At 35.7% G+C, this 27,422-nt stretch overlaps 3 protein-coding genes across 3 annotated transcripts; all 3 read left to right on the top strand.

The window, feature by feature from the left end:
* Positions 1-4,222: 4,222 nt before the first annotated feature.
* LOC128863302 (adult cuticle protein 1-like) lies at positions 4,223-6,294 on the top strand. The gene is made up of 2 exons (XM_054102413.1): positions 4,223-4,332; positions 5,019-6,294. The coding sequence occupies exons 1-2, from the start codon at positions 4,327-4,329 to the stop codon at positions 5,406-5,408; spliced, it is 396 nt and encodes a 131-aa protein (XP_053958388.1). The 5' UTR covers positions 4,223-4,326; the 3' UTR covers positions 5,409-6,294.
* Positions 6,295-13,011: 6,717 nt separating this feature from the next.
* LOC128863144 (adult cuticle protein 1-like) lies at positions 13,012-14,158 on the top strand. Its single transcript, XM_054102116.1, has 2 exons — positions 13,012-13,120; positions 13,542-14,158. The coding sequence occupies exons 1-2, from the start codon at positions 13,115-13,117 to the stop codon at positions 13,893-13,895; spliced, it is 360 nt and encodes a 119-aa protein (XP_053958091.1). The 5' UTR covers positions 13,012-13,114; the 3' UTR covers positions 13,896-14,158.
* Positions 14,159-20,577: 6,419 nt separating this feature from the next.
* Positions 20,578-22,948, top strand: LOC128864412 (adult cuticle protein 1-like). Its single transcript, XM_054104048.1, has 2 exons — positions 20,578-20,683; positions 22,246-22,948. Exons 1-2 carry the CDS (start codon positions 20,678-20,680, stop codon positions 22,624-22,626), a joined length of 387 nt encoding a protein of 128 aa, XP_053960023.1. The 5' UTR covers positions 20,578-20,677; the 3' UTR covers positions 22,627-22,948.
* Positions 22,949-27,422: the final 4,474 nt, after the last annotated feature.

The raw sequence follows: 27,422 nt of genomic DNA, 5'->3' as shown, positions 1-27,422 counted from the left end.
AAAGGGAGACTGTGTTTAAGAAAGTAAACGAAGTTTAATTTTTAGAAGTCCGGCAAATCAGAGCAAAATTAGTCCAAAATACTGCTTCAGCGAAACACTAGCAGACATACCGACATCCGTTTGCAAATCGATCACAGCTTCGCTGTGTACATTATATACAGGTATATATATATATAATTGGCACGTACACCCTTTTTGGGTGTTTGGCCGAGCCCCTCTTCCTATTTGTGGTGTGCGTCTTGATGTTGTTCCACAAATGGAGGGACCTACAGTTTCAAGCCGACTCCGAACGGCAGTTATTTTTATGAGGAGCTTTTTCATGGCAGAAATACACTCGGAGGTTTTCCATTGCCAGCCGAGGGGCGACCGCTATTAGAAAAATGTTTTCCTTAATTTTGGTGTTTCACCGAGATTCGAACCGACGTTCTTTCTGTGAATTCTGAATGGTAGTCACGCACCAACCTATTCGGCTACGGCGTCGCATGGTATTTTTCATTGTTTCGCTGTACAAGTTTGAATATAAATCGAAAAGGCATTAGCAGCAAAAATTTATTAATAACAAAAATTACAACAAAAAAATATGGTTTCCCAAAAATTTTGAGCAAAAAAATAAAATAAAATTCCAAACATTTTTTTAAGTCTTTTCACCTTAAAACAATTTATAAAAATTTTAAAAAGAACAGAAAATATTTCACTTAAAAATGGATGTACCAAAATTTTCCACATGAAATAAGTTCAAAATTATAATTTTTTTTCCAGGCAATTTTTATTATTTTATAATCGATTTCATAAAAAAACTCTTTATTATGATGAGTTTTTATTTTTGAATACTCCTCAGAATTCTTAAGCCATAAGACGGCTCTGTTTTAACTTTTCACTCGTGCCGACGAGTTCGGCCATTTTGAATGTTCAGTTAATTGTTGACAGCTGCTTTACTTGCACGTGTTTCGGCTCGTCTTCGATTTTTACCTATTCAAAAAGATGGATCAAAGAACCTGGACCAAAGCAACGTGGTGGTGCAAAATGTGCTCAGAAGGCCGAGAAGATGTGACCGACGAAAAGCGAAAAGAGTGTCGGACGCCCGAGCACTTCAACAACAGACGAAAAAATTGATGAAGTGAAGGAAATGGTATTGGCCATTGCATCACGATAACACATCGTTGCTTGTGCGCGAATTTTTGGCCAAAAACAACACACTTATGATGCCACAGCCACCGTATTCCCCAGATCTGGCCCCCTGTGACTTTTTCTCATTGCCGAAACTGAAGAGGCCCATGCAAGGACAGCGCGTAACGCTACGATTGACGAGATAAGGGAAGGAGAACGAAGGAGACGGCAAGATAAAAAAACGATTTTTAGAAGTGCTTCGAAGATTGGAAAAAACGTTGGCACAAGTGCATAATATCTCAAGGGGATTACTTTGAATTAGATCAGCGTACGTGTATCAACATTCTTGCAAAATGGTCCTCAACACATAAAAAATTCCAAAAGTATGGTTTATTTACGTTTTTCAACATGTTGTCATACGATATCAGGAACGCCAAAATGTGAGATATAAAATGTCGAACTATTACCGGCTTTCGTTTTATTAACAGACCAGAATGGATTTCGATCTTCTCATCTCTCAACACATTTTAGGGGAAATATAGGCTTGTCGAGTACCTTTATGCACATATTTCCAGATGCTCTTAATAGATTTGCCGCTGAAGGTGATTAGAAAATCGGCCCGAGGATGATTAGGAAACAACACGTATTGCTTTAGATGCCACTTAAACAGATACCTTGTCAGGCTATTTCATATTATTTTCTTATAAGGGCAGATTTTCAATAACAAATGGCATAACGAAAAATTCATTTTGGAGTGTAACCCAAAGATTTTGTTAAATGCTTCCCCTGCAAAGTCATCCATTTGATAAATATTTCTTGCCCTGTAACTAATTTACATTCTGAAAATGAACCAAATCGGATTGTAGGCAAGCATACCCCGACTGCAGTACTACTTAGCATTCTATGTGAAGACCAGATGTCTAAGAGGCGTTTCTGTTGGCGCACTGATAGGAGCTAGGAAAATAGCAGAGAAAAAAAGTCACGCAAGATGTCACGCATATCTGCTTATGTTACGCTAAGGATAATAGCAAAGAAAATGGTTGATCACGTTTTCTTCGCTCTAGTCACCCTGGTCAACCTGCACACTAAAGTTCTTATGAGTGAAATTTTAGCACAACTTTAAACTGTGTGCAAAATGAATAAGAAATCAATAAATGTTAATCAATATTGTTGAGCAGAGAATGTATCAGTTTTATTAACTTATTATTCATAACTAAAATGCAATTCTGCAGTAAAAGAGAAGAATAAGAAAAAGGAATATGACTTTACTTCATATTGAACGACACCACGAGAATCACATATTTTAATAACTAGAAATATTACCAGCTGGCATCATCATAAGTTTCAATTAAAAACCCCGATTTAATTAATATTACATTTTTTTTCAGAATTTGCAGAAAAATGTTTTATTATGAATTCAATTTTAGTATAATAAATTGTAAGTTTAAAGTGGTCGAAAATTGGCGTAGATTTGTTTACAATTTTTTGCATTCGTTAAACGAAAAAAATGCAATCAGCTTTCTGAGCAAAAAATAGTATATAAATATTGTGCACATTATAAAAATTACTACCCATTTGACTACCACCTGTCTTCCACGACTTCTTATACTTTGCTTCTTACGATAATGTAAAAAATGGCTCTACAACTGTCTTGATTGAACACTTATTTTGACGTGAACTCAGAGACGATTTATAAATAAGAAAGCGAATTGCTTTGTGAGCTATGATTTATTTTTCGTAATGCATAAATTCACAACTCCCAACGACGACTTTCAAAACTCTGTTCAAATTCCTTACCCACATAGGTTTAGGACTAATAGCAAACAATTTCTGATAATTTGTTTTCGAATTATTTTGTATTAATTATTTAAGGTCCTGGCAGCCAGTGCTCCTATTCTCGTGCTAAAATAATTATATTATTATACCACGTTTGTAAATAAATAATAAATAAATAAATTATTTAATGTGTAGATTGTAGAATTATAGATTTTTAAATAATTTCACGCAAGCAATTAATAGTGGCATACGAGTATGCGCAATTGTAGTGTAGGCACACGACCACTTATTTTGTTAGAGTCAACGCCAAATGAGAAAAAGTATGAAAAAAAAACTATATCGGATCAAACTGAATGAGTGCATTTAGTTGTTTACTTCAAACTCGTATGAATTTTGCATATGTATCATACATGCATATATGTATCTGTGGCATATATTATTTCTAAGGACAAAATTTTGACTTTTTTTACACGTAGGAAGTAGCAAGTTTGTGATTTGACTTTTTCGAATGTTCAACTACTGTTAATACTATTTTACAACTTTTGCTTCATTTTTACTGCTGCTTTTTAGCTCTTTGTTTTTTTTTAACATCTTAGAACTTATTGTTTATATTTCATTAATTTGGCTCAAAAACATTAGTAGAAAGTATGCGGCAAAAGTCATAGAGAGAAGGAAGATGGTACTTGTAGGTGTATTGTTTAGCCAGTGACCATCCATCAGCGCGTAAAGGAATGCTAAATAGCTGATTATTATAGTGAACCGATATGCTGGCGGGTTGCTTATTCAACTAATTGCGGAATCCACAGAAAACTTGCACACTATCCTATCGTTCGTTTGAACCTTGTCACACGAGTCACCGCACTCACAATACTGAGTTTAATTTGAGATATTTTTGCATGAAGCCGAGTGCTGTAGTTGTAATGGAGTGATGTTAAGTCACGCTGAGTTGAGTGAGATTTGGCTGTGAACAAACAGTATCAGGGCGAAAAAACACCAACACAAAATATTACCTAGTCCCATTGTACTCATGCAGATACTCTCATTGGTACTATAAATGATATTTTTGTTGTGGTTTAGGCTGGTGCTTTGGCTGCGTGGTTAAGAGTAACTGTTTGAGTGTGTAACGAGACGAGTTTCGTTACAATTTGAAATTTAGCTGGCGCCCGCAATTTTTTCTGTTGCCACTGTCGCTGCTACTAAATGGTTATTGTTATTGTTACTATTTGTCATTTTTTATGTGTATTCTTTTGCATATTCATATTGAACTTATGGCTGATGTAATTTTTTGGAGGTGCTGCATATAAGGTACGACACATTTTTTAGTATAAAAGTTGGTATATTTTTGTATTCGAAATCAGAATCAAGTCAACACTTCTTGAGTGTATAATAGTAGAACAACAAATCCTTTTCTTTAATTCTTAAATCCTTCTTTCACCAGCAAACATGAAGGTAATTCGAGGATGTCGAGTGTACGAACAGTGTGACAATTTTGTGAAATTCCTAGTTAAAGAATTATATTATAAAAACAAAAATTAAAAACACATAGCTGATGAAATTAAAAATATTTTAATAGAGAAATACCACGAATTAAAAGCAAAAATAAAAATATTTTGTTAAAATATTTGCAAGATAACATCACCAAATTTTAGTGTTACCAACAAACACGATTCATGGAAAAACATCAAGTCGAACGCGAAAATTATGGGAAGAACTCGATCAAACAATCAAAAAGGGTGTTTGTTAATAATTAGGAATAGCGAACAAGTATTGAAAAGAATATTTAAAAACTTTTTTTTTGTTTTTCAAAACAAAAGTGTAATTGAAGTTAAATTTTTATTTACCAAAAACTTTTTCTTTATTCGTAATACACTAATTATTGAAATTTCAAATATATTGGCAGCATGGTGTTGACAACCCGAGAAAGTTGGAACAACGCCTTAAAATTGTATTAAATTCATAAAAAATGCCATAAACATAACAAAAGCGTGTAGTTAATACACAAAAACAAAATAAAATTATTTAAAACGTATTTCCGTGAACTTAAAATAAAATTTAGTATTTCTCATTAAAATCTTTTACATTTCTCTTCAATTTGCAATTTTGCCCTTAATCTCTTATCTTTTTCTCTCTTCCAGTTCGTTGTTGCCGTAGTCATGTTGGCTCTTGCCGTTGGTGTACACTCATCCCTACTGGGTGCTCAAATCTCTCCCGGTGTTTCATATGTGAGCCCATTACTTAGTCCACTGCTCGCACCAGGCCTCGGACTCGGTCCCTTGGGCTTACCAGCTGCCGTTAATGTCTGGGGTGGTAGTGCTCCCGGTCTATTGGGTGGTATTCCCGGCATCTCTCTTAGTCAGGGACCTGGTGCTGCTATTGCTGCTCCTATTGCTGTTTCTCATGCTTTGGGTACAGGCCCTGGTGTTTATGTGGCGAAGACTCGTGGTGCCATTCACACCGCCCCATTGGCCGGACACATTAACTCGGCGACTTCTCTGAATTTGGCACCAGCTCCAGGCACTTTGTAAGCGTTTCGTGCGTCATCGATTCATCTCGTTGGAGAATAAATGCTAACTGCTTATCATCACAACAACCACATAAAAAATAATATCAACAATTTGACGACTCTGATGCGAAACGAAGAATGTAACCGTTATCCGTCATTTGCTATGTACTATCTACAATCCGCAACTCATACCCTGAGCCGCAACTGACCTGATGTGCAACTCGTAATATCATTAGCATATCTATGTTTTTTATATTAAATAATATACTATGTACCTTGTACACAACTATATATATGTATTTCATGTTATTTACTTAGGTATTCATACTCATACATATGTAATATTGGTGTTTGTGCAAACTGAGTCATAAAAGTTTGCCAGAACGCCCAGAAAGGAGAAAAATGGGATTCACAAAAACTCACTGCATTCTGAAAAGCTATGCAAAATGCCATTTTCAAAAAATAAATATTCCAAGTCCACAACAACTGCAATAACAACGACGATAAACTTTTGAGAACTTTTACCTGTGTCTTATACTCATTAAAAATATTCTTTTACCATCACTTTCCATCTTTTCACATTTTTCATATACTCGTACATACAAATATAAGTAACCTACATATAAAAGAAGCAGCAGAAAAGTATCTATTAAAAGTAAAAAAAAAATAAAAATTTAAATTACTTCTTTTCGTTAAAACTTTTTTTCTTCTGTCTTTTTTGCTGGTATATAGAGACTTTTATATAAGCCCTATTATAAATGTCTTGTACATAAGTAGCATACATATATGTACATGTGCGATTTAAATGTATACTTATATAATAGTGTAAGATATTCAATGTATCTACTGAAGAATATGGAATATTTTTGATTTGAATAAATATATTGCAAGATTTTTATAAAATCAAACTCTAGTGATTTTTTAATTTAAATTCTTTAACTTATTCATTTAGCATTGCTAGAATTCTAAAAGCTCTGCCTGTTTTAAGTCAGATATTTTTGTCATATTCTACGCTGATCTAAAGTAGGCATTACGCCTTAAGAAGTGACATTTTTATTTTAGTTGTATGTTTAATAAAGTCAGTTTTCTGTTACAGCGCCTGAAAATATAGGCAAAATAGAGAAGATTGTGTACGAGTACATTCTTCAGCGATGGTCGTTCGTATCTAATATCCTAGACAGACGGCGGCGTTCATCGGGATTACCGGGTATTAGCTGATACTAAGGAATAATTATTCATTAAGTAAAGATAATTCCAATTAATTAAAAATTATGGGAAGCGTTGAGTCAGACAGATTTGTGAGTACAGTACAAGAACCGCATAAATCTGAAATAATATAATAAAATCGCATAAAAATAGGGTACTAGTCCCATATTATAACTATAGATACGTTCCATAGACCGCATGAACCTGAAATAATTAAATAAAATCTCATAAACAAAATATTGTATTTTTGAAAATTATATCTTTATTTAAGAAACGTCAGCATCGAAAAATAAATTTAAGTCAGAAATAGAATCAGACAATACCCACATGTTGCGCGTTCGTTTAGGATTTGGCGTAAAATTACTTCCGTCACTTGAGGAAATGTACACGTCTGATCAGGATGGTGTTGCAGGCGGTTCCATACTTGTAGGGTTAGCATTTTTGATGTAATCTGTGATGAGTTTTTGCTTAGCTGGTTTAGAATATTGTTTATATGTACAATTCCCGAAAGGCCGCACTATTTCAAAACCGCATAAAAACAGAATCTACTGTACTTAGTCTATTGCTTAGGTATGGAAGATTAGTCGGGAATCTGTTTCGAACCATTTTGAAAGGGCTTACCTAACGAAGAAGCTCAGTGTAAACAAAGGTTTGCCTTGGAACCAGTGTAAACAGTCATAACGACGTCAGTTTAGAGATTAAACGAAGGATAACTCTTGCCAACAGTTGTTATTTTGGGCTCAGTAGGCAAGTGAGAAGTAGAGCTCTCTCTTAAAAAATGAAAATAACGCTGTACAGAAGCCTAATCATCCCCGTCCTTGTATATGGCGCAGAGGCTTGGACGATGACGACAACTAATAAGAGAGCACTGGGAGCGTTTGAGAGACAAATTCTCCGATAAATCTTTGGTTCTCTTCGTGTAGGCGAGAATGAGTTCCATATCCGATGGAACAGCGAGCTATACCGAGATGTCGATATTGTGAAGTGTATTACAATACAGCGGCTGCACTGGCTTGGCCATGTCTCGAGGATGAACGAAAGTGCTCCAGCATGGCAGTCTTCGAGAGGGAACCTACTGGTGGACGACGAGGAAGAGAAAAACCTCATCTCCGTTGTGAGGTCAAGTGAGGCATAACCTGGCAACATTCAGTGTCACCAACTGGCGCCAGCAAGAAGCGAACCGAGTTAGATGGCACAATGTTTTAGATTCGGCCAAAACCGACATACGGTTGTAGTGCCATCTACTACTTACTACCTATATCTACTATGGTTTCACGAATTTCAATTAAAACATAACATTAAAAAAAATGATTTCATTAATTTAAATTTTTCCAGCATGTAAGTAACTAAAAGCATTAAATGAGTTGAATAAAACGAGTAATTTGTAATTTTTTTTTTAATTTCTTGGTTCAAACACAGGAGCAAGGAAATTTTTAATACATTCCCTTTGACAAGAACTCGCTGCATCTTTGAACAGCAAAGGCCCATTAGTTAAGATTAGGTGAGGTATATGTGGCTGATATGAATACATCTCACATGAACCACACGGGTCTTATGCCTACAGGAGAGGTACATGGATGCAGATAGTGTCACTAGTGCTGTTGGAGTCGTGTTAAACATAGTTCGTGATACATGTTTTGGCGAATTTTAATAAACAGTTTAAACTTTTTTTCAGCAAGGCAGTTGCAATGAGTTCTGCTTAGAACAAAGCAGTGGCGAAGTAGGTGCCCTTACTTCTTTGCATAAGTTACACGCATCGTTCTGGACCCATTCCATTTTAGCTGTGTTGTATCGAGTGAGACAATGTCTCGTCAGTACTTCAACCAATATTTTACATTCCTTTCTTGGGAGTGTTAAATTAAAATTGGTTGTTTTCGTATTGGCTCGTAACATTATTTTGGCAATCCTGTGGGAGGTCGGAGCATATAGACTGTGCTTCCAGAGTTACTTGCGTCTTCAAAACTGAGAGTGAGGGGTATACTATATGTTCGACCAGTTAAAGATGTATGTAAATGGCTGAAAAGAGTTGCTAAAAGAAGTGATTAAATTTTCAATTTTCTCAGGCTGTTTATATTTAAAGTTGTACAATTTTAAAATGAAGCTTTGTTATTTTAAACTTTAACAGTCAGATTTACAATTGACTGGTGAAACCGGAGCTGAAAGTAATAGCTAAAATTTTTTTCATTTGAATTTTTGATTTATGCCACAAATCTGTTCTTTTTTATATTTTCTTTCCTTCCTACCTCAATTTTTCAAATACCTAACGCCCTCTTAATGCCACTGATTTGAGTCAAGTTGACATGCGCACTACAATCTCTTAATTGCTTTTGATTACCCCTCGCGCTGATCACTTAACTGAGTTCAATAGCTGTACAATTATGAAGTACTTCTCAAACAACTTTTTGTGACATTTTTGTTTAGAATTTAGATTATTTTCTTAACTGCCTTGCCCTTTTTTTGCAGATGACGGTGGTTGCAGAATTGAGACTTCCCCTTCACCAACAATAGAAATGTCGTGTAAGTGAGGTTAGGTTGGGCAATAAAGCAATCTAAAGTGTAAATGTGGCTGACCTCTGCTAAAAATAAATTTCTGATATTTAATGCCACTGCTGTTGCACTTGGACACTAAGGTGATAAATATTCACTTGAGAGTGAATTTACTTGCGGTAATCAGTTTTCGAGATACGGTTACAAAATTCCAAGATAATGAGTTGTTATTTAATTCTTGTTTCTGATATTTCTTGTTCACTGTTATTTATATTTTATATTCTATTTTATTTATTATTCTTCTAGAACACAAAGAATATGGAATATTGCACTGAAATAGTCGTAAGTTCGATCGTTGATTAACTTTCAATTACTTTCCGGATATATGAATCTCTTTGATATATGTTTATTTACTGATTTCATTCAATCCTTTGGCAATTAAATTACTGAGCAAAGAGTAGGAGAAGTCCCATATTTTTACAGATTTAATCTAATGTTTTCATATTTTTATTTTGTGGGTCAAAAATCGGTTTAGCAATAAAAGAAAAAATTAAATTATTGATATTATTTATCTGTTGAACTCTTGGCTACACCTGAGCGTCCGCCCTGACCTCACAAACTGATAATTCGAAAATAAAATATTTGGAGAATATTGAAACAGTTCAAATCTTGTTGTAACATGGACCCTGTATAATGAAAACCCCAAGTTAGAGGTTGCATCTATTGGTAGTGAGGTAGAAAATTATTTCTTTTAGATAGAATATGAAATTCCAGATTTAGGAGCCTTGCCAAATGATGAATGTAGTGATGTAGAACCTGGTGAATCTGATACTGAAATCATGAATGATGATGAACCATCTGAGCAGGAAAATGCGAATACACTGCCTAAAAATCACTCTTCGGTTTTACCTGAAGATCAACAAACTTTGTCGAATGATGACTAGTCACTATCGGAACTGAGAATGCAAGGACTCATTTTGCCTAGAGAACTCAAGCAAGTTGTACATGCACTGTTGTAAAAAACCATGAATTCAAAGTCTCCAATTTTTCCTGATTAAATTTTTCCTTGTAAAACATTTAATAATTAAGCCGTTCAGTACAATAAAAAGTTGAGAAATGCGATGAAATAATGTACATCGATTTTTAAAATTTCATTTATAAAAGAAATTCAAATATATATTGTGAAATGTATAAATACAAACAGAGCTTTCATCGAACGGTATATAAAATTAATAAAATAGAAGAGGTGAAAAAATAATTCTCAATAATGTTACATTTTTTATGTGACTGGTAGAGTTAATCGATTTGGCAGCTGAAAAAAGTAATAAAGTTAAATTCAGTGCTTAAATTTTTAAGTTTTTTACTACAAAAATGTTAGTTATTATATATTTTTATTACAGATTTTCCATAAAAATAAATGTTGATAGTTCTGTTATAATATATCATCTCTGATCTCATTGAGAAAAAGTGGCGGGGTACTAAGACGGGGTATTAGAATTTGTAGAGTCAGCCAAGTTGCACTAAGAACCCTTTCTAGTAGGTGAATGTAAGACAAAACTGGACAGTGCTGCAAAGCACAACAAAGTTTGTCTTACTTGTTACGCTTTGCCACTTAAATTTAATATTTTTCAAAAAGTGGAGTTAATGTTGTTGTTGTTGTTGTAGCAGCATAAACATTCTCCATACATAAATGCTGATGAAGCGATAGTCCTTGGCCGGTAACGTAGAGCCGACTGTCGTGGGAACGAAGTGGAGTTAATCGATTTGTACGCTGAAGGACTCAATTTAAAGGGAGTAAGAAATTCTTGATATTTTACGTTCCTTTTTGTTTTTGCTCTGATCATCAAGTCATATACTTTCAAAGTCAAAATAGAGGTTTTAATATAATGTAGCGCTATTGGTTCGTAAAAAAGGAAATAAGATTTAGAAATATTGTTCACTAGCTTCATATTTACACAGGTTTCAGATTTTGACTATGGGCGTGTTACTTCGGACGTAGATAAGCCACACAAGAATGGTCCGATTTCAACAAACAAGTAGTGCTTTGGAAAGCTCCTTTACAGCGCTACAGAATGGTTTTAAATAAAATTTTGAAAATCTAAAATTTTATAACTAAATAAAAAATAGTATTTAAATTAATTATAATTAATTTTTGACCAAATCTGACACCATCATTCGTTTTCTAATCAGCATTAAAAGAAAAAGTATTTGATCTCCTTTAAAATGTTTCAGTGACAAAAACGGGGTATTCAGGTACAAGTAACTGAAGGTATGTATAAGCATATTTGAAACTTGACTTAACTTAACGAAAAATTTGCATGCGAAATCAACAATAAAGTTATCGAATAAGATTCGCCGCTAGAGAGTTTGACTATAGCTCATTAGACTGGTATAACTCACATCCTAAAAACACATGTAATTTAAGGCAGCTCTATTCCCGCGTTGAAAACTTATGTTCATTTATACCGGTTGCTTCATCTATTCGCCAGTTGCTAACTCTTGGCGAAAAGAAAGGGCCTAATAATTCAAAGTTGCTCTTGTGAAACGATTTCTTAATAATAAAGTGAATTGCTGTGTCAGTTATGGTATGTTATGATTTATTTTTCAAAATTCACAACTCTCAATGACGACTTTCAAAACTCTGTTCAAATTCCTTACCAACATAGTTTTAGGACCAACAGCAAATAATTTTTCATAATTTGTTTTCAAATTATTCTGCATTAATTATTTAATATGTAGAATTATAGATTTTTAAATAGTTTCGCGCTAGCAATTAATAGTGGCATTCGAGTATGCGTAATTCTAGTGTAAGCACGCGACTACTTATTTAGTTAGAGCCAACGCCGAATGAGATTTAAAATTCATGAAAAAAGTATGAAAAAACCAACTATATCGAATCAAACTGAATGAGTGCACTGAGTTTGTTTACTTCAAAATTCAATATGTATGTACGTACATATCAGTGGGAATATATAATTTTTAGTATGCGATTTAGACTTTTTTTGTACATAGCCAGCAACGAGTTTGAGGTTTGACTCACTCGAATGTTGGACAACTCTTAATACTATATTATATATTTCGTTTCGTTTTTACAGCTATTTTTTAGCTCTTTACTTTTGTTTATTATCCTAGAGCTTTTACAAATTCATAAAATATAAGGAAAAACTCTAGGATAATAAAAAAAGTAAAGAACTAAAAAACCGCTGTAAAAACGAAGCAATAGTTATAATTTTGCTTAATAATAAACAAAGAGTGATAGAGAGGAGAAAGATGGTACTTGTAGGTGTATTGGTTAGCCAGCGACCATCCATCAGCTTGCAAAAGAATGCCAAGTAGCTGAATATTATTATAGAGAACCGATATGCTGGCCCCTTGCTCTTTCAACTAAATGCCGCATCCACAGAAAACGTACACACTACTGTTGTTTTGGACATTGGCTCACAGGACACATCACTCACAGCACCGAGTGTAATCTTGGCCAGTGAGATATTTTTGCATTAAATGTGAAGCCGAGTGCCGCAGTTGTAGTGGAGTGATGTTAAGTCAAGCTGAGTTGAGTGAGCTTGAAGTCGGAAATTGATACCGGCAGTGAATGATGGTGAGCAGTGCAATAGCTGATCGGCGTGCAAAAACACCAACACAAATATTATACTAGACCCATTGCAGTTATGCGGCTACTCAAATTAGTGTTACATATAACATTGTTTTTGTAGTTAGTGTGAGTTTTGTTACAATTTGAAGTTTAGCCGGCGCCCGCATTTGTTCCTGCTGCCACTGTCGCTGCTACTAAATGGTTATTGTTATTGTGATTGCTACAATTAGTAATTTTTTTATTTATGTGTTTTTGCGTATTCATATTGAACTTATTGCTGATGTAATTATTTGAAGCTGCATATGAAGTACGACACATATTTTAGTATAAAAGTTGGCATATTTTTGTATTCGAAATCAGAATCAAGTCAACACTCAAGAAGTGTAACAGCAGTACAACAAATCCTTTTCTCTACTTCTTAAATCCTTCTTTAATCAGCAAACATGAAGGTAATTCGAGGATATGGAGTGTATGAACAGTGTGACAATTTTGTGAAATTTCAAGTAAAGGAAGTTTGGGAATTAAAACAAAAAAAGATGCCAGAAAAATTTCAGAAGTGAAATTTCAAGTAAAGCAAATTTGGGAATTAAAAAAAATAAAAAATGGCAGAAAATTTCAGAAGTGAAATATTGTGATTTAATAGAAAACTTAAAAATATTATGTTAAAATATCTGCAGGATGAGATCAATTAATTTTATTGTTAATATTATAATCAGAAATGGATATTTGAACAACATAAGAACTATAGAGAAATATATTTTGTTTTTTTATACAATTTAGAAATATTTTAGACAATAACACATAGCATAAATTTTACTGCTTCCCACCTCCACCGACTTATGTACTCGTTTGCCTTTTTTTCTCTTCCAGTTCGTTGTTGCCGTAGTCATGTTGGCTCTTGCCGTTGGTGTACACTCTTCCCTGGTAGCCCCAGGACTCGGTCCACTGCTCGCAACTGGCGCGTGGGGAGGTCTTGGCGCACCGGTTGCCATTAATGCTTGGGGTGTTAGCGCTCCCGGCCTATGGGGTGGCATTCCCGGCATTTCTCTTAGTCAAGGACCAGGTGTCGCTGTTGCTGCTCCTATTGCTGCTTCTATTGATGTGGGTACAGGCCCTGGTGTTTATGTGGCGAAGACTCGTGGTGCCATTCACACCGCCCCATTGGCCGGACACATTAACTCGGCGACTTCTCTGAATTTGGCACCAGCTCCAGGAACTTTGTAAACGTTTCGTGCGTCATCGATTCATCTCGTTGGAGAATAAATGCTTACTGCTACTACCACAACCACATAAACAATAATATCAACAATTTGACGACTCTGATGCGAAACGAAGAATGCAACCGTTATCCGTCATTTGCTATGTACTATCTACAATCCGCAACTCATACCCTGACCCGCAACCGACCTGATGTGCAACTCGTAATATCATTAGCATATCTATGTTTTTTATATTAAATAATATACTATGTACCTTGTACACACATACATCTATGTATTTCATGTTATTTACTTAGGTAATCATACTCATACATATGTAATATTGGTGTTTGTGCAAACTGAGTCATAAAAGTTGGCGGAAACGCCCAGAAAGGAGAAAATGGGATTCACAAAAACTCACTGCATTCTGAAGAGGAATGCGAAATGCCATTTTCAAAATATAAAAACAGAAAGTCCACAACAACTGCAATAACAACGACGATAAAGTTTTGAGAACTTTTACCTGTGTCTTATACTCATTAAAAATAATCTTTTACCATCACTTTCCACCATTTCACATACTTATGCATAAATATAAGAAGCAGCAGAAAAAAATCAATAAAAAGTATAAGATTTAAATTACTTCTTTTCTTTAAAAATTGTCATTTTTCCTGACTTTATTCTGGTATATAGAGACTTTTATATAAGCCATAATTATAAACCGTAGTTATACAGGGTTGCCAATATTCGACGGACCCATCTGGCAGCCCTCTATCTTTTGACAGAGACGTCAGATCGCTTAATGGCATACACGCCACGCGAGCGCTCCCAAATTGTTCAAATTTACATTCAACAAAAGAAGTCAATTGTGAAAACTCAACGTGCGTATAAAAAATTACATAATGTGAAAAGTGCGCCTTCTAAGAACACCATTAAACGTTTGTACGCCCTATAGGGCGCGTCCCCAGGTGGTGGATGGGGGAATGCCTGTCAGATGTGGAAGGTAGTAAGGTTGGTCTCCTGCGAACCACACAGGTCGAAGACGTAAACTTCGTTAAAAAAAACTCCCTCAACCCAAGGTGTAACGGGACCCATGCCTTTTAGGTGGGTTTGGGGGGGATAAAATTAGGCTGTCTCTTTACGAAGCCCTCCTGATATCAGGCCGCTTCAGGTTGTAACGGTGGCCTTACCATGGTATGGGGCGCTGCCATGGCGGACCGTTTATTTCCTCTATATCCTCATTTGGTCACCGCACATGGCGACATCATCAGCCCTCTGGAAGGGCAGGGGACCATAAGAAACAGATAAATGAACAAACAACCAAAAGCAAAAAAATCGGATAACGCTACCAAACGAACAGACAAGCAGAGGGACAAACGGACTGACACATAGACAAAACGAATGGACAGTCGGACAGACAAAAGGATGAACCCAGTGACAAAACGGACAGACAAACAGACGGACACAATCGAGTTGAGGAAATTCGGAACTCCCTCAGGGGTAGAGCTCCTGGCTTCTAGTAAAGAGACAGTTGATGACACAGCTGTGGGCCACAGCACGCCATCAAGTATAAATCAACCTACTACATCCGCTGATTCCAAGGGGCAAAGCGTCAATACCGCAAAAAAGGCCCGTCTAGGTACAAGCTTTACTAGAGGCCTCTCGCTATTCTCGGCAGAATAAGCAAAAATGGGGGCGAAGGTAAAACTCATCCCAAAGATGTGGCCGATAAGGCAAGGTGCCAAAAGGTGGTCTATGAGTACCTGGCGTTCCAGGCCACCGAGAAGGCAGAAGCCGTAAAACGCAGGACGAGGGCGGTAAAACTGCGAAAAAGCATAAAGACGTCACACACTGCTTTGACGCCCAAACCAGTCAAACGCGCGTTTAACGAGGTGGCACGGGATCACCTGCAAACAGCGTTGGTGGACGAGTTAACGAACCGCGGTAAACCTGCGTTGGAACGGTGGTCCAAAATCGAGACACGGCTGTCTTGCATTGCCGTTGATCTCGTCATGGCGAGCCCGGAGGGTCTAGTTGCAGGGTGCTCAAATGCGACGATCAGTTCTCTGTTGATTTCCTTCAAAACGATATTAGTAAAAGTGTGATTGGGAAGGTTTCTGGATACCGAACATGGACTTCGAAGCTAAGCAGTTAATACCATATTTACAAGCACACAACCGCACTGTTCCAATGGATGACTGGAGCATCATCAAAGTGGAGACTCCGCAAAGGAACAGTGTGCCCTCTCTTCTCCCAATCACGGAGGAGAGTATTGAGCTACTGAAAAAGTGAACAACAAACTTCGGTTTGGCGTGAAGAAAGCGCATCTGAAGTTATTCCGTTCTGCAAATCCGGAGGATGAGCAGGACGAGGTTGACGACGCTAATGAGTTGCTCATGTGCATGCAACTGGAAGAAGCCGGGTCTACCAAAAACGACGGCGCTAATGAGCAGCATACGGGCATGCAGCTTGTCGCCCCTAAAAACGACCAATACGTATGGGTCTCAAGGTTGTCCAGATCAATCTGCAGCACTCCAGGACTGCGTCGGACAACCTAGCCGTTCTTCTATCGGATGAGGATGTAGACATCGCACTGACATGCGGAGCACTAAAGTAAGCGAATTCTCTCTCAAAAACTACAACTTGTACAAAAAAAAAGGGTATGTATTTCTTCGAAAGCGCATATTTCATTTATGTACCTAAATCCTTAGGGATATAAGGAGAAGGATGCCATAAAACTTTAAGCAGATATCGATAGACTTTACTTGTGGTGCCTGAAATTATCTAAGTGCTTTCAAATATCTTACTCGAAAACATCTAACATTTTGTGCACTAAGTACAGTATCTCGACATGTGTCCTGCAGTGCGTTAGCGAGTTTAGGGACCTAAACGCTCTCTTTGATAATCAATTTTCTTTTAATAACCATATCAATTATATTATATTACTTCAAAATCTTTTTCGATGTAGGGCTTCGTCAGACGTTACGCCACTAAGTTCTCTGATCCCTACACCATTAAGTTACTCTATAAATCTTTTGCTAGGTCTCATTTAGAATATGCTTTTTTTATTTGTACATATTTGTATTTTATTTATATTCCCATGCCATTATATTCTGCTCGCCTCATGCTTATAAGCCTCAATTCCTTGGAAATTCGTAGGTCTATACTGTATCTGTCTTTTACTTTTAATATTATTACTGGAGTAATTGATTGCCCCTACTTGTTGGAAAGGATTCGTTTCAATGTTCCCCAGCGATCTCTTAGGAATTTTTACCCTTTTATGGGGGAAACTTTAAAACTAAGTATGCCTATGGAATTAAACACCGTTCATAATGATTTCGTTCTCGATATTTCGCTTTCAAATGTAATATATCAGTAGTTTAATCTAAGTAACTTTTGTATCACAGTCTGTAAGGATTGTAATTCATAGACTTAAATAAATAAATAAATGGCGTTTAAAAAAAGAAAATAAAAATAAATATTACATTTCAGTCAAACTACCTATATACTCGTATATCAGATTGGCTATTTATTTCCATCTTTCTTAACAGTTCAAAAACAGTAAAGTCATCGCCGCCAAATTGCGTTCAAAGCCATTTTGTTTGAAAAAATTATTAGTATTATTATTGACAACAGTTTCCCTGTTTTCATCAGTAACAAAATCCTATCCGAAATCTAGGTTGTCATCAGAATTTTTATTAAATTCCCCAAGGATCTCTGATAACTCAAATAACGAAGCCATTGTTGCTCGAATTCAGTTAATATATTCCTATTTTATTTAAATCCTGCTTTTTGGAAACAGTTTTTTAAGGTTTCCGTGTAAACCTTTGTCCAAACTTATTTTACGAAATGCGTTGCTTCGAAGATATTTTTTTCAGTCGAGCCAGTCTCTAAACCTACCAAGATATGCTTAACATAAATGTTTAAATTTATATCGAAATATTAAAATTTCGAATCACTCCTTAATTAAAAGGCTGGCAAACTGAAGTCGTATTACTAGGTAGAAACATTATTTTGACATTCCCTTCGAGGTGCTGCGTTGTCCAGAGATAATAGTATTAAATTACTGCGGTAAACCAAACTAAATGTGTGCTTAAAAAAACATCACTCCTTTTTTGCAATTATAAAGTATGTATGTAAGTAACTGCTCACTCAAATTTTTTATATTTTGTCCGCCTATGAGCAGTTCGCGTATGTTGATTACTGTTTGTTTGATTTGTTATGAAAAGAAATTTTAATGTCTTTTGATAAGAGGTTTGCGCCCGCCCAATAGAGGTTTTAACAACAACAACAATTTTATGAAAAATAACTGTCAACGTCTGCCCAAGAGAGTGTCCGCTGAAAAGAGAGTAATTTGTTCCGAAATTTATACCTAAAACTTAGTATAGTAAAAAGTGTCCGCTCAAGCGAGATGTCCGTCTAATAGAGGTGTCCGTCAGGACACTATATTTAACCCCCGATTATAGTCTGCATATACTCGTAAATGTATATAATATCATATTTCTTGAAGTTTGTTTATGAAACAGGAATCCAAAGTAGCTCGACGAGAGATCTGGCTTAAAGGAGAATAAAAAATGCCTGTGAAATGATTTCTTAATGATAAAGTGAATTTCTTTGTAAGTTATGCTTTATATTTCATAACATAACAATTCACAACTTTCAAGGATGCCTTTCAAAAATATTTCCGAATTCATTCCACATTCGTTTTTAAATTCTTTTGCATTAATTATTTAATAGGAAAAATGTTAAATTATAAATTTTTTCACGCTTCAATACGTAGTGCCATATGCGTAGTTGCAGTATAAGCACGCGACCACTTATTTTGTTAGTGCCAAAAGTGACGGAGATCCAAAAGCTTTGAAAAAGGTATGAACCATATTGAACCAAACTGAATGAGTGCACTGAGTTTGTTTACTTCATAATTGAAGCAATTATTGACGTATGAGGTTTGCGCATACCTATCCATGTATGTGTGCTTATATGGGTGTACGTATGTATCAGTGGCAATATATATTTTAATATGCGATTTTGACTTCTTTTGACATAGTGAGCAGCAAGTTTGTGATTGGACTCACTCGAATCTTGAGCTACTATGAGCCTGCTGCTAATTACGTGGATCGTACCAGACTCCTCTGAAGTTTTCTATCGTTACATTTTTTAAGCGAGGTAGTGAGTTATCTTGAAATGCTGAAACTTACTCGTAATTATTTGTAGGTATGAGTTATCGAAAAGCACCAAATTATCCATTCTTTGTTTCGATGATTTTAATTGACTTTATGAGAAGCAGGAGGTAGTACTTTTATCAAAACATTAGCAAATTATATATTACTCGCCTAATTCAGAACACTGTGTTATTTGTTTCTCATAGCTATAACTTCCGTTTTGGTTTTTTACAGTTTTTTTTTACATTGGAAACCAATTTCCTAGCTTTCCCGTGGCATACCCTGCAATGTGTAACGAAAATTACGAGAATATGGGAATAATAGTGGAAAACTTAAAATACATAGAATACAACTCGCTAGTAATGGGATATTTGAAGATGATACCCATCTTACTTTTACATACGCAACACTCGTAGCAGGGCAGAATTGAAAGCATTACCAACAGTGATTATGGCCTCATCGAGTAGAGTTTCAGATGTCAAGCGCAAACCAGTAGTGGAGCCTAAGAATATAAATTAGGCCTCGGATATTTTCCCAAATTATTTGCAGTTAAAGTAAAATCGGGTATTTCCATCGGACCACAAAAAAATGAACACGGCCGAAATCATGCACTCACTTAATACTAATTAAAAACAAGTCTGGAGCAATCTTAAAATTAAGTACATATTAAAAAGTAGTAAAAGAAATAGAGCTGCAAACCATCAGGAAATAATTAAAACTATGTTTGAAAGCTTTGAAATAATTTTCTGCAGAATGGCCCATAAACTTAAAGAACCACATGTAGGTGAGCAACTTAAAGATAATATGAGTGCCTATCCAGTAGTATTTTCTCCAAGGCGGATAGTACTTGAGTGGGGTTATTGATCATATAGATACCATCCATAACGCGTTATCGAATGTCAAGCAAATGAATATTATGGTGAACTGTCACTCTGGCGGCTTGCTCTTTCAACTAAATGCCGAATCGATAGAAAACTTGCACATCATTGCTCTCTTGGACCTTGCCTCACCAGACACATCACTCACAACACTGAGCGTAATTTTGGCCATTGAGTTATTTTTGCATTAAATGTGAAGCCGAGTGCCGCAGCTGTAGTGGAATGATGTTAAGTCAAGCTGAGTTGAGTGAACTTGAAGTCGGAAAGTAATGCCGGCAGTGAAAGGTGGTGATCAGGGCTTAGCTGGCAGGCGTGCAAAACCACCAACACAAAATATTACACTAGTCCCATTGCATTTATGCAGCTACTCATATTAGTGCCATAAGTAACATTGTTGTTGTAGTTCCGGCTGACGCTTTGCCAGTGTGGTTTACTTAGAAGAATTGTTTGAGTGTGTAACGAGACAAGTTTCGTTACAATTTGGAAGTTAGGCGACACCCGACGCTTATCCTACTGCCGCTGTCACTGCTGCTAAATGGTTACTGTTGCTGTTGCTGTTGTTTTTGTAGTTTTGTTGTTGCGCACTCGTATTGAACATATGTTATTCTGCTGCAATTATTTCGAGGTGCTGCGTTGAGGTCTAACCAATGTTTTAGTATAAAAGTTGGCAAAATTTCGTATTCGAAATCAGAATCAAGTCAACACTTCTTGAGTGTGTAACAGTAGTCCCTTTCTTTTCTTCTTATATCCTTCTTTAATCAGCAAACATGAAGGTAATTCGAGGATGTGGAGTGCATAAACAGTGTAACAGTTTTGTGAAATTCAAGTCAAAGAATTTGAATATGAAAAAAATTACGTAATTGGTGAAGTAAAAAAAAAAAAAATTATTAAATATTATGAAAGAACCAAATACTAAAAGATATTTTACTACAATATTTATCTCCTTCTTAATTGCTGTGACTATCGCTTAAGCAATTTCGGCCGAGTTTAAGAAAGCGCGGCAGTCGTTTCTTTCTCGTGCTAACCGGGGTTAGTTGGACACACTAAGTGAAGCCCAGTTGTTCTCTACCTGATCTTTCCAACGCAGTTATCACCAGCTGGTGCCACGTCGAATACCTTTAGAGCCGGAGTGCTTGTATCCATTCGGACAACATGGGTTTTTATTCAAGTACTATGTCTATGTGGCTGTAAAGCTCATACAGCTCATTATTCAATCCTCCCGATACTCGCCGCCCGCAACAGGTAAAAGTAAAAAAAGAAAAAACCGCATAATATTTGTCTCAAACCCTCCAAACGACGCTTCATCGGATCTTGTCCTCGTCCAAGTTTCTGCGCCATGAGAGATTTATAAAGAGTTAGTTCTGATCGTTGCCCACTTAGTTCAAAGCTCCACTTGTTGACAAGAGATATATTCCTTTGGATTTCAAGGCTGACGTTATTATCGGTGTTAATGGGAATTCCTAAATAAACGAAGTACTACTTCGAAATCAAGACTGTCAATGGTGACATCGGTGTTGTTACGCGAGTGTGCCGTTTGTTGATTTCGTGACAGGAGGTACTTCGTTTCGCCGCGTTCACCACCAACCCCATTCGCTTTGTTTCTTTATCCAATGAAGTCACCGGCATACACCTGCAATTAAATGCTCTTACAATAAATGGTGCCTGAGGGATTAAGGCGAGCAGCTTGCACAATTTTTCCTGCATCAGATCAAAGAAGTCGCCCAGTGAGAGTCACCTCGTTTGTTATCAAATTACTTTCAATTCTGATGGAACTGCTGCTATTGCAGAACGTATTTTTGCAAAGCCGTATTAGTTTTGCGTGAATGTTAATTCCGTCGTAGGCAACTTCTTTTCGCGTTTTCGGATGCGGCTTTCAAAAGATGGTGTGTGCCAACTCTCCTTTTATGGACATTTTCCAAGACTTGGCGTATTGTGAATATCTGGTCAATTGTTGATTTTCCAGGTTTCAAGTCACACTGAAGGGGTCCAATCAGTTGGTTTGTGGTGCGCTTTAAACAAAAAATAAAATAAAACTAAAAAAAAAAATATTTTTAAATTGCTTTCGTTTAACTTAAAAAAGGCATTGTAAATGCATAGATATTTCTTGAATACATTATTCAATCAGCTGATAGCCTCTGATGCTAGCGCTGCATGTTTTTTAGGTTGTACATATGTAAATTTACATTGGATAAGCTTATATAAATAAAAAAAAATAAAAATAATCATAATCAATTATTCTTGAATAATTTATCCAATCATACCATATCTCCTAATTTAACACTCACATTTATCATACTTACACTTTTATTTCTCTCTTTCTCTCTCTCTCTTCCAGTTCGTTGTTGCCGTAGTCATGTTGGCTCTCGCCGTTGGTGTACACTCATCCTTATTGACTGCTCAGATCGCACCGGGCGTGTCATATGTGACCCCGGGACTTGGTCCATTGCTCGCACCTGGTCTTGGACTTGGACTTGGTTCATGGGGCTTACCAGCCGCCATTAGCGCTCACGGTCTTTGGGGTGGCATTCCCGGCATCTCTCTTAGTCAAGGACCTGGTGCTGCTATTGCTGCTCCTCTTGCTGTTTCCCATGCTTTGGGCACAGGTCCAGGTGTTTATGTGGCGAAGACTCGTGGTGCCATTCACACCGCCCCATTGGCCGGACACATCAACTCGGCGACTTCTCTGAATTTGGCACCAGCTCCAGGCACTTTGTAAGCGTTTCGTGCGTCATCGATTCACCTCGTTGGAGAATAAATGATAACTGCTTATCGTCACAACAACGACATAAAATACAATAACAACCCTTTGATGACACCGATGCCAAACGAGGAATGCAACCGCACGATATATTCTACTTGTATCGAAACTCCGTTTTAAGTAATCCGTTATCCGCTATCTGTCATCTACTATCCGTTATCACAACCGCAACTTACACCCTGACCAGCAACCGACCTGATGTGCAACTCATAATGTCTACAGCATATCTATGTTTTTTATATTAAATAATATACTATGTGCATTGTACACACATACTAGATATATGTATTTCATCTTATTTACTTAGGTAATCAAACTCATACATACATATGTAATATTGGTGTTTGTGCAAACTGAGTCATAAAAGTTTGCCGATACGCCGAGAAAGGAGAAAATGGGATTCACAAAAACTCACTGCATTCTGAAGTGGGATGCAAAATGCCATTTTCGAAATATAAAAATACAAAGTCCACAACAACTGCAATAACAACGAGAACTTTCTACGAACCTACATATCTCTTAAAAAATCCTTCAGTGTCTTCCACTACTTTACTTGTTTCGTACACCCAAGTATACTCCTATATATAATATAAAAGAAGCGAAAAAAAAAATAAAAAAATAAATGTTTAGATTACTTCCTTTCTTTTCTTATTTACTTTCCTTTCCTAGCTTTGTTTCTTCTAGTATATAGAGGCTTTCATGTGAGCCCTATTGTAAGGCACTTGTACATATATTTTGTTAACTTTGAAAAATATAGTTTTGTAAGCCATTTCATGTGTCAACTGAAGATTGTAGAATATCTTTAATATGAATAAATATTTTGCAAGATTTTTATAAAATCAAATTCAAGCGGCTTGTTTCCAATGTCAATTTGAATTTATGGTGGAATAGTAATTTTAAAACATTAGATCACCTGTGCTCCATGCAACATTGTCTATATTTATACCGCAACAGTTTAATGTAATTGAGAATTCAGTCTTCGTAATAGTTTCATTATAACAGACTTTACAAAAGCGGAAATTTGTATGATTTTAAATCACTGTAAATAATATAAACTTCCACTTCCTTACAATTAAAGACAAAAACTCGTTAGAATTAGACATAGATTGACGGCAGTTCGGTTTTTAATCTTAGAAGTTACTTGAACTTTGTTTTTCAGATGAGTCATCTCAACGACAAGGTTGGGTTTATACGCCGAAAATATAACAGTGGCTGCATTGTACAACGTATGAAACAGCCAGGGAGCTGGAAGGATACATGTCGTTAAGGCTACTTTGTGGAAGGACCATTATACAAAATTTATAATTAATAAAAATTTTTGGAGAATAAAATTACACCTTTTTTTTACAGAATGGTTTCGGAAGGACATATTTATATTTTTGCATGGCATGGCTTTGTCGTAAAAGTAATTTGGTCACAGTCTTTCTGGAAAACCGTAGGATTAAAACTTTAAAATCACCTGGTAACTCAAAGGATTTGAATCCTGCACAGAATAAGAAAAAACATGTCAAAAGGCAAAACTGTACTATACAATACGCAAAGTGCCTCACTGATTATTTTCACAATGTAAGTCAATTCACTTCGAACCTTAAAGCAATCACTAACCAAAAGCGGTTTTACTAAGTAAGTTAATGAGTGCGTCACCTAAAGACGGCTGCCATTATTTTTTGTGGAAGTCTATCGTGGTTCGTATGTAGCATTTTTTAGTTCATGTCATTAGAGAACTTTTTGCTTTAGTTTGTTGTTTGACGAAAAAAAATATATATTGCAAAAAATGCTTAAGGGAAAAAAGTATATATAACTTCAGTGCACCACTCGCGAAAAATTTCAAAAAAGGTGAAAAAATCAATACAAGCTCAAGAAGTCAGTGATGCCAAAACGAGGGAATTTTTTCCTCTTGTGGGAGTATATCTCTTGAGTATAAAATCATAGCAGTTCTATTTAATGATGAAAAAAAGCTAATTTGAAAAATCTTCCATTGAAAAACTCTGGTAAGGAATTTTACAATAGAAAAACTTCAATGATGAATAGGAACTTCGAAATGCAACAAAATCCACGACATTTTATTAACAAACGCAGAGATCAGGAGAGTTTTTCTATTATAACAGGCGATGAATTTAAGAGAGATATTTATTGTATTTATTTATTTAGTCTAACATAACAATCACAGGTTGTATTTCAGTGTTAGATCCTAATGTTCTTACAAAATAATGCAAAAAAATTTAAATCAAAAATTTATTCAATTTGAACTTGACATCTAAAACTTATTAAATTATAATTAAATGACATAAGTAAGAGTAAGATTTGAAGAAAAATTAATTCAAGAATTTACCGAAGTAGCGTAGAGACAAATGATTAAATAGTAGAGATTATCCTTTACTGTGAATAATATTTAATTGGTACTATTTTAAAGTGCCATGTATCTTTAGTAGTCCTGAGCTTAAGAGGTAGTTTGTTCCATAGGCGGACGGTATAGACAAAAAAACTGACGTTCAGTGACGTTCAGATAAATTCCAGTAAATTTCCAGTGCGAAAGCTGTTGTAACCACCGCCATGAGTAATTTGAAGACGATTTTGTAGATGCCGATGCTTTTCTGCAACATATAGTCGCGTGATATGGAAGTTAACTTGAGAGCCCATAGAGAGATGTAATTGTACCGATTGCTATATATGTATAATATACATATATACCTGACAGAAATAGAGAGTCACATACACTAAGCAGCATAGTAAAAATAAGAGCTTCTTTTGCTTCGAAAACATAAACTGCATTAATTTTGAGGTATCCAAAAAATCAAATAAAGAAAAATTTATTAAACCCCAGTTGAAGTAACTGAAAAAAGCAAGATCTAAGTATAAATATATATATATGTATACATACATATATAGTTATATATTATATAAATTTGCCTTGTTTTTGTTTTATTGGTGTGCTTGTCTTTTTTGAGTAATTTTTTTTTCGATTTCATGGTATCGTTGCGAGAAATACGAATATTTTTAAGTGAAAATGATTTTTACCACATAACCTATTTAAGAAAATTTGCTTTGTTTTGTTTTAAAGGAAAAAATGCATATGCTCATAAAACTACGGATTTTTTATAAATAGTAATGCCGTATATTATTTTTTTCATTCTTTCATCGATTTAATTGTTAAACTACTTCAAAGCTCCAAAGAACAACATTTGTTAGGAATTAAATGCTAAATTAAAAAATAAAAATTGTTGATATTTTAATGGTGGATTCTGTCATTTCGGTGATCAATAACTGTGATTTTGCTTATTTACACTTCTATTTAAATGAAAACGGACTTTATCACTCCAAAAGACGGTGTTTACCGTAGGAAATCACTCCAACATTGGCTCGCAGAAATTTTTACGCAAATTGTAATCGTTAGACTTAAGCGATTGCCCCTGCACCACTTAAATTTTGAAGGGATGAATCTTTAGATCCTTCTGTAATATATTATGATCAATAGTTCTCAAAAATCCCAGGGCATCCGATCTCTTGCGCACGGATTGACACGAATTATCGTGCAAACTTTTAGCAATGAGTGCATTATTTTCATTCGTACTCTATGTCTCTATGACTCATTCGCACTCTATGGCTGGACCCCGGCAACGGGGTGTTAGCCACTGTACTTGTTGCCCTGTACCTTCGCACCCATGAGTGAAACAAATCTTTACTTGGGGCGCGCAGTTACACACGAATCATTGGCCTTGAAACAGGCTTCAATTGCGAACGCACGTTTTTCACCCGCCCAGTGCGACGTCGTGACTAAATTACTCGCATGAGTAACGAATTCCACTCATACGCTAAGCGGTTAGGGAGAAACTTTAAATTTTGCCACCGGACACCAGAGTCTGTATAGGAGCATCAATAAGATTTTACATGATCACCTTCTGGTAAAAAAGGTGTGTTCACGTTGGTTCCCACTATTGATCATTTAAAAAACGCCCTTGAAAAGCGACTGAGCAAAATGCTTGGTCAATTGGTTTAAGCGAATGCCAAAGTGTACTGATCATCGCGAGGAGCAATAAAAACATACCTATAACCACCAGTGTTCAATTTTTATTTGTTAGACCAGAAATACAAATAGCAACTCCTGTATTATGTCATTTGGACAGTCACATCACAAAAATGTTTCAAGCAGTTCAGTCAGAATGAATTTTTTCTACTAAGAATGGATTTAATTTTAATTATTTTCAATTTTAAGATTAAGCTTTTATATTTATATAATATATTTCTTTCTAATTATCTTCTAGGTATCAGTACTTGGGGTGTAAATTTGTGGATTTCTGAGTACCTTTGAACCATGGATTAATATGTATAAGCGCATTTGTGATAGCAAATTAGCTCTGCAAGCACTTGACCAATTATGGGTACTTAGCTGATGCCAAAGTTAATAAAGATTTAAACGCCATCAGAAATGTATTAAGAAAATAACAACGAATCATTTGCTAAAAGAGTAAGTGGAATGCATCCACTAACTAACTAACTCAGTTGTGCATAATTTTTTCTACGTTTTAATTAATTTTTTTGTGTGAAAAATTCTGTGTTTTTGTTGTAGGTATTTTTTATGTTGTGTACTTTATTGTTTACATTTATTTGCAGTTTGCGCAATAGTATTATTAGGTGGTGCACTGCTAAAGGCAAATGGAGGGGGTGCAAGTGCTTTTGGCGTGGTGGTAAGCCAGCTGTAGCGTTTTCCATTAGCACATTCGAATGCCAAGCAAGTGGATATGTTTGAGGCGAAC

Source organism: Anastrepha ludens, chromosome 5 (assembly GCF_028408465.1).
Source record: "Anastrepha ludens isolate Willacy chromosome 5, idAnaLude1.1, whole genome shotgun sequence".
NCBI classification, from domain to species: domain Eukaryota; kingdom Metazoa; phylum Arthropoda; class Insecta; order Diptera; family Tephritidae; genus Anastrepha; species Anastrepha ludens.
The sequence above is the reverse complement of the archived record's forward strand: the minus strand, read 5'-3'. Positions and strand labels throughout refer to the sequence as shown.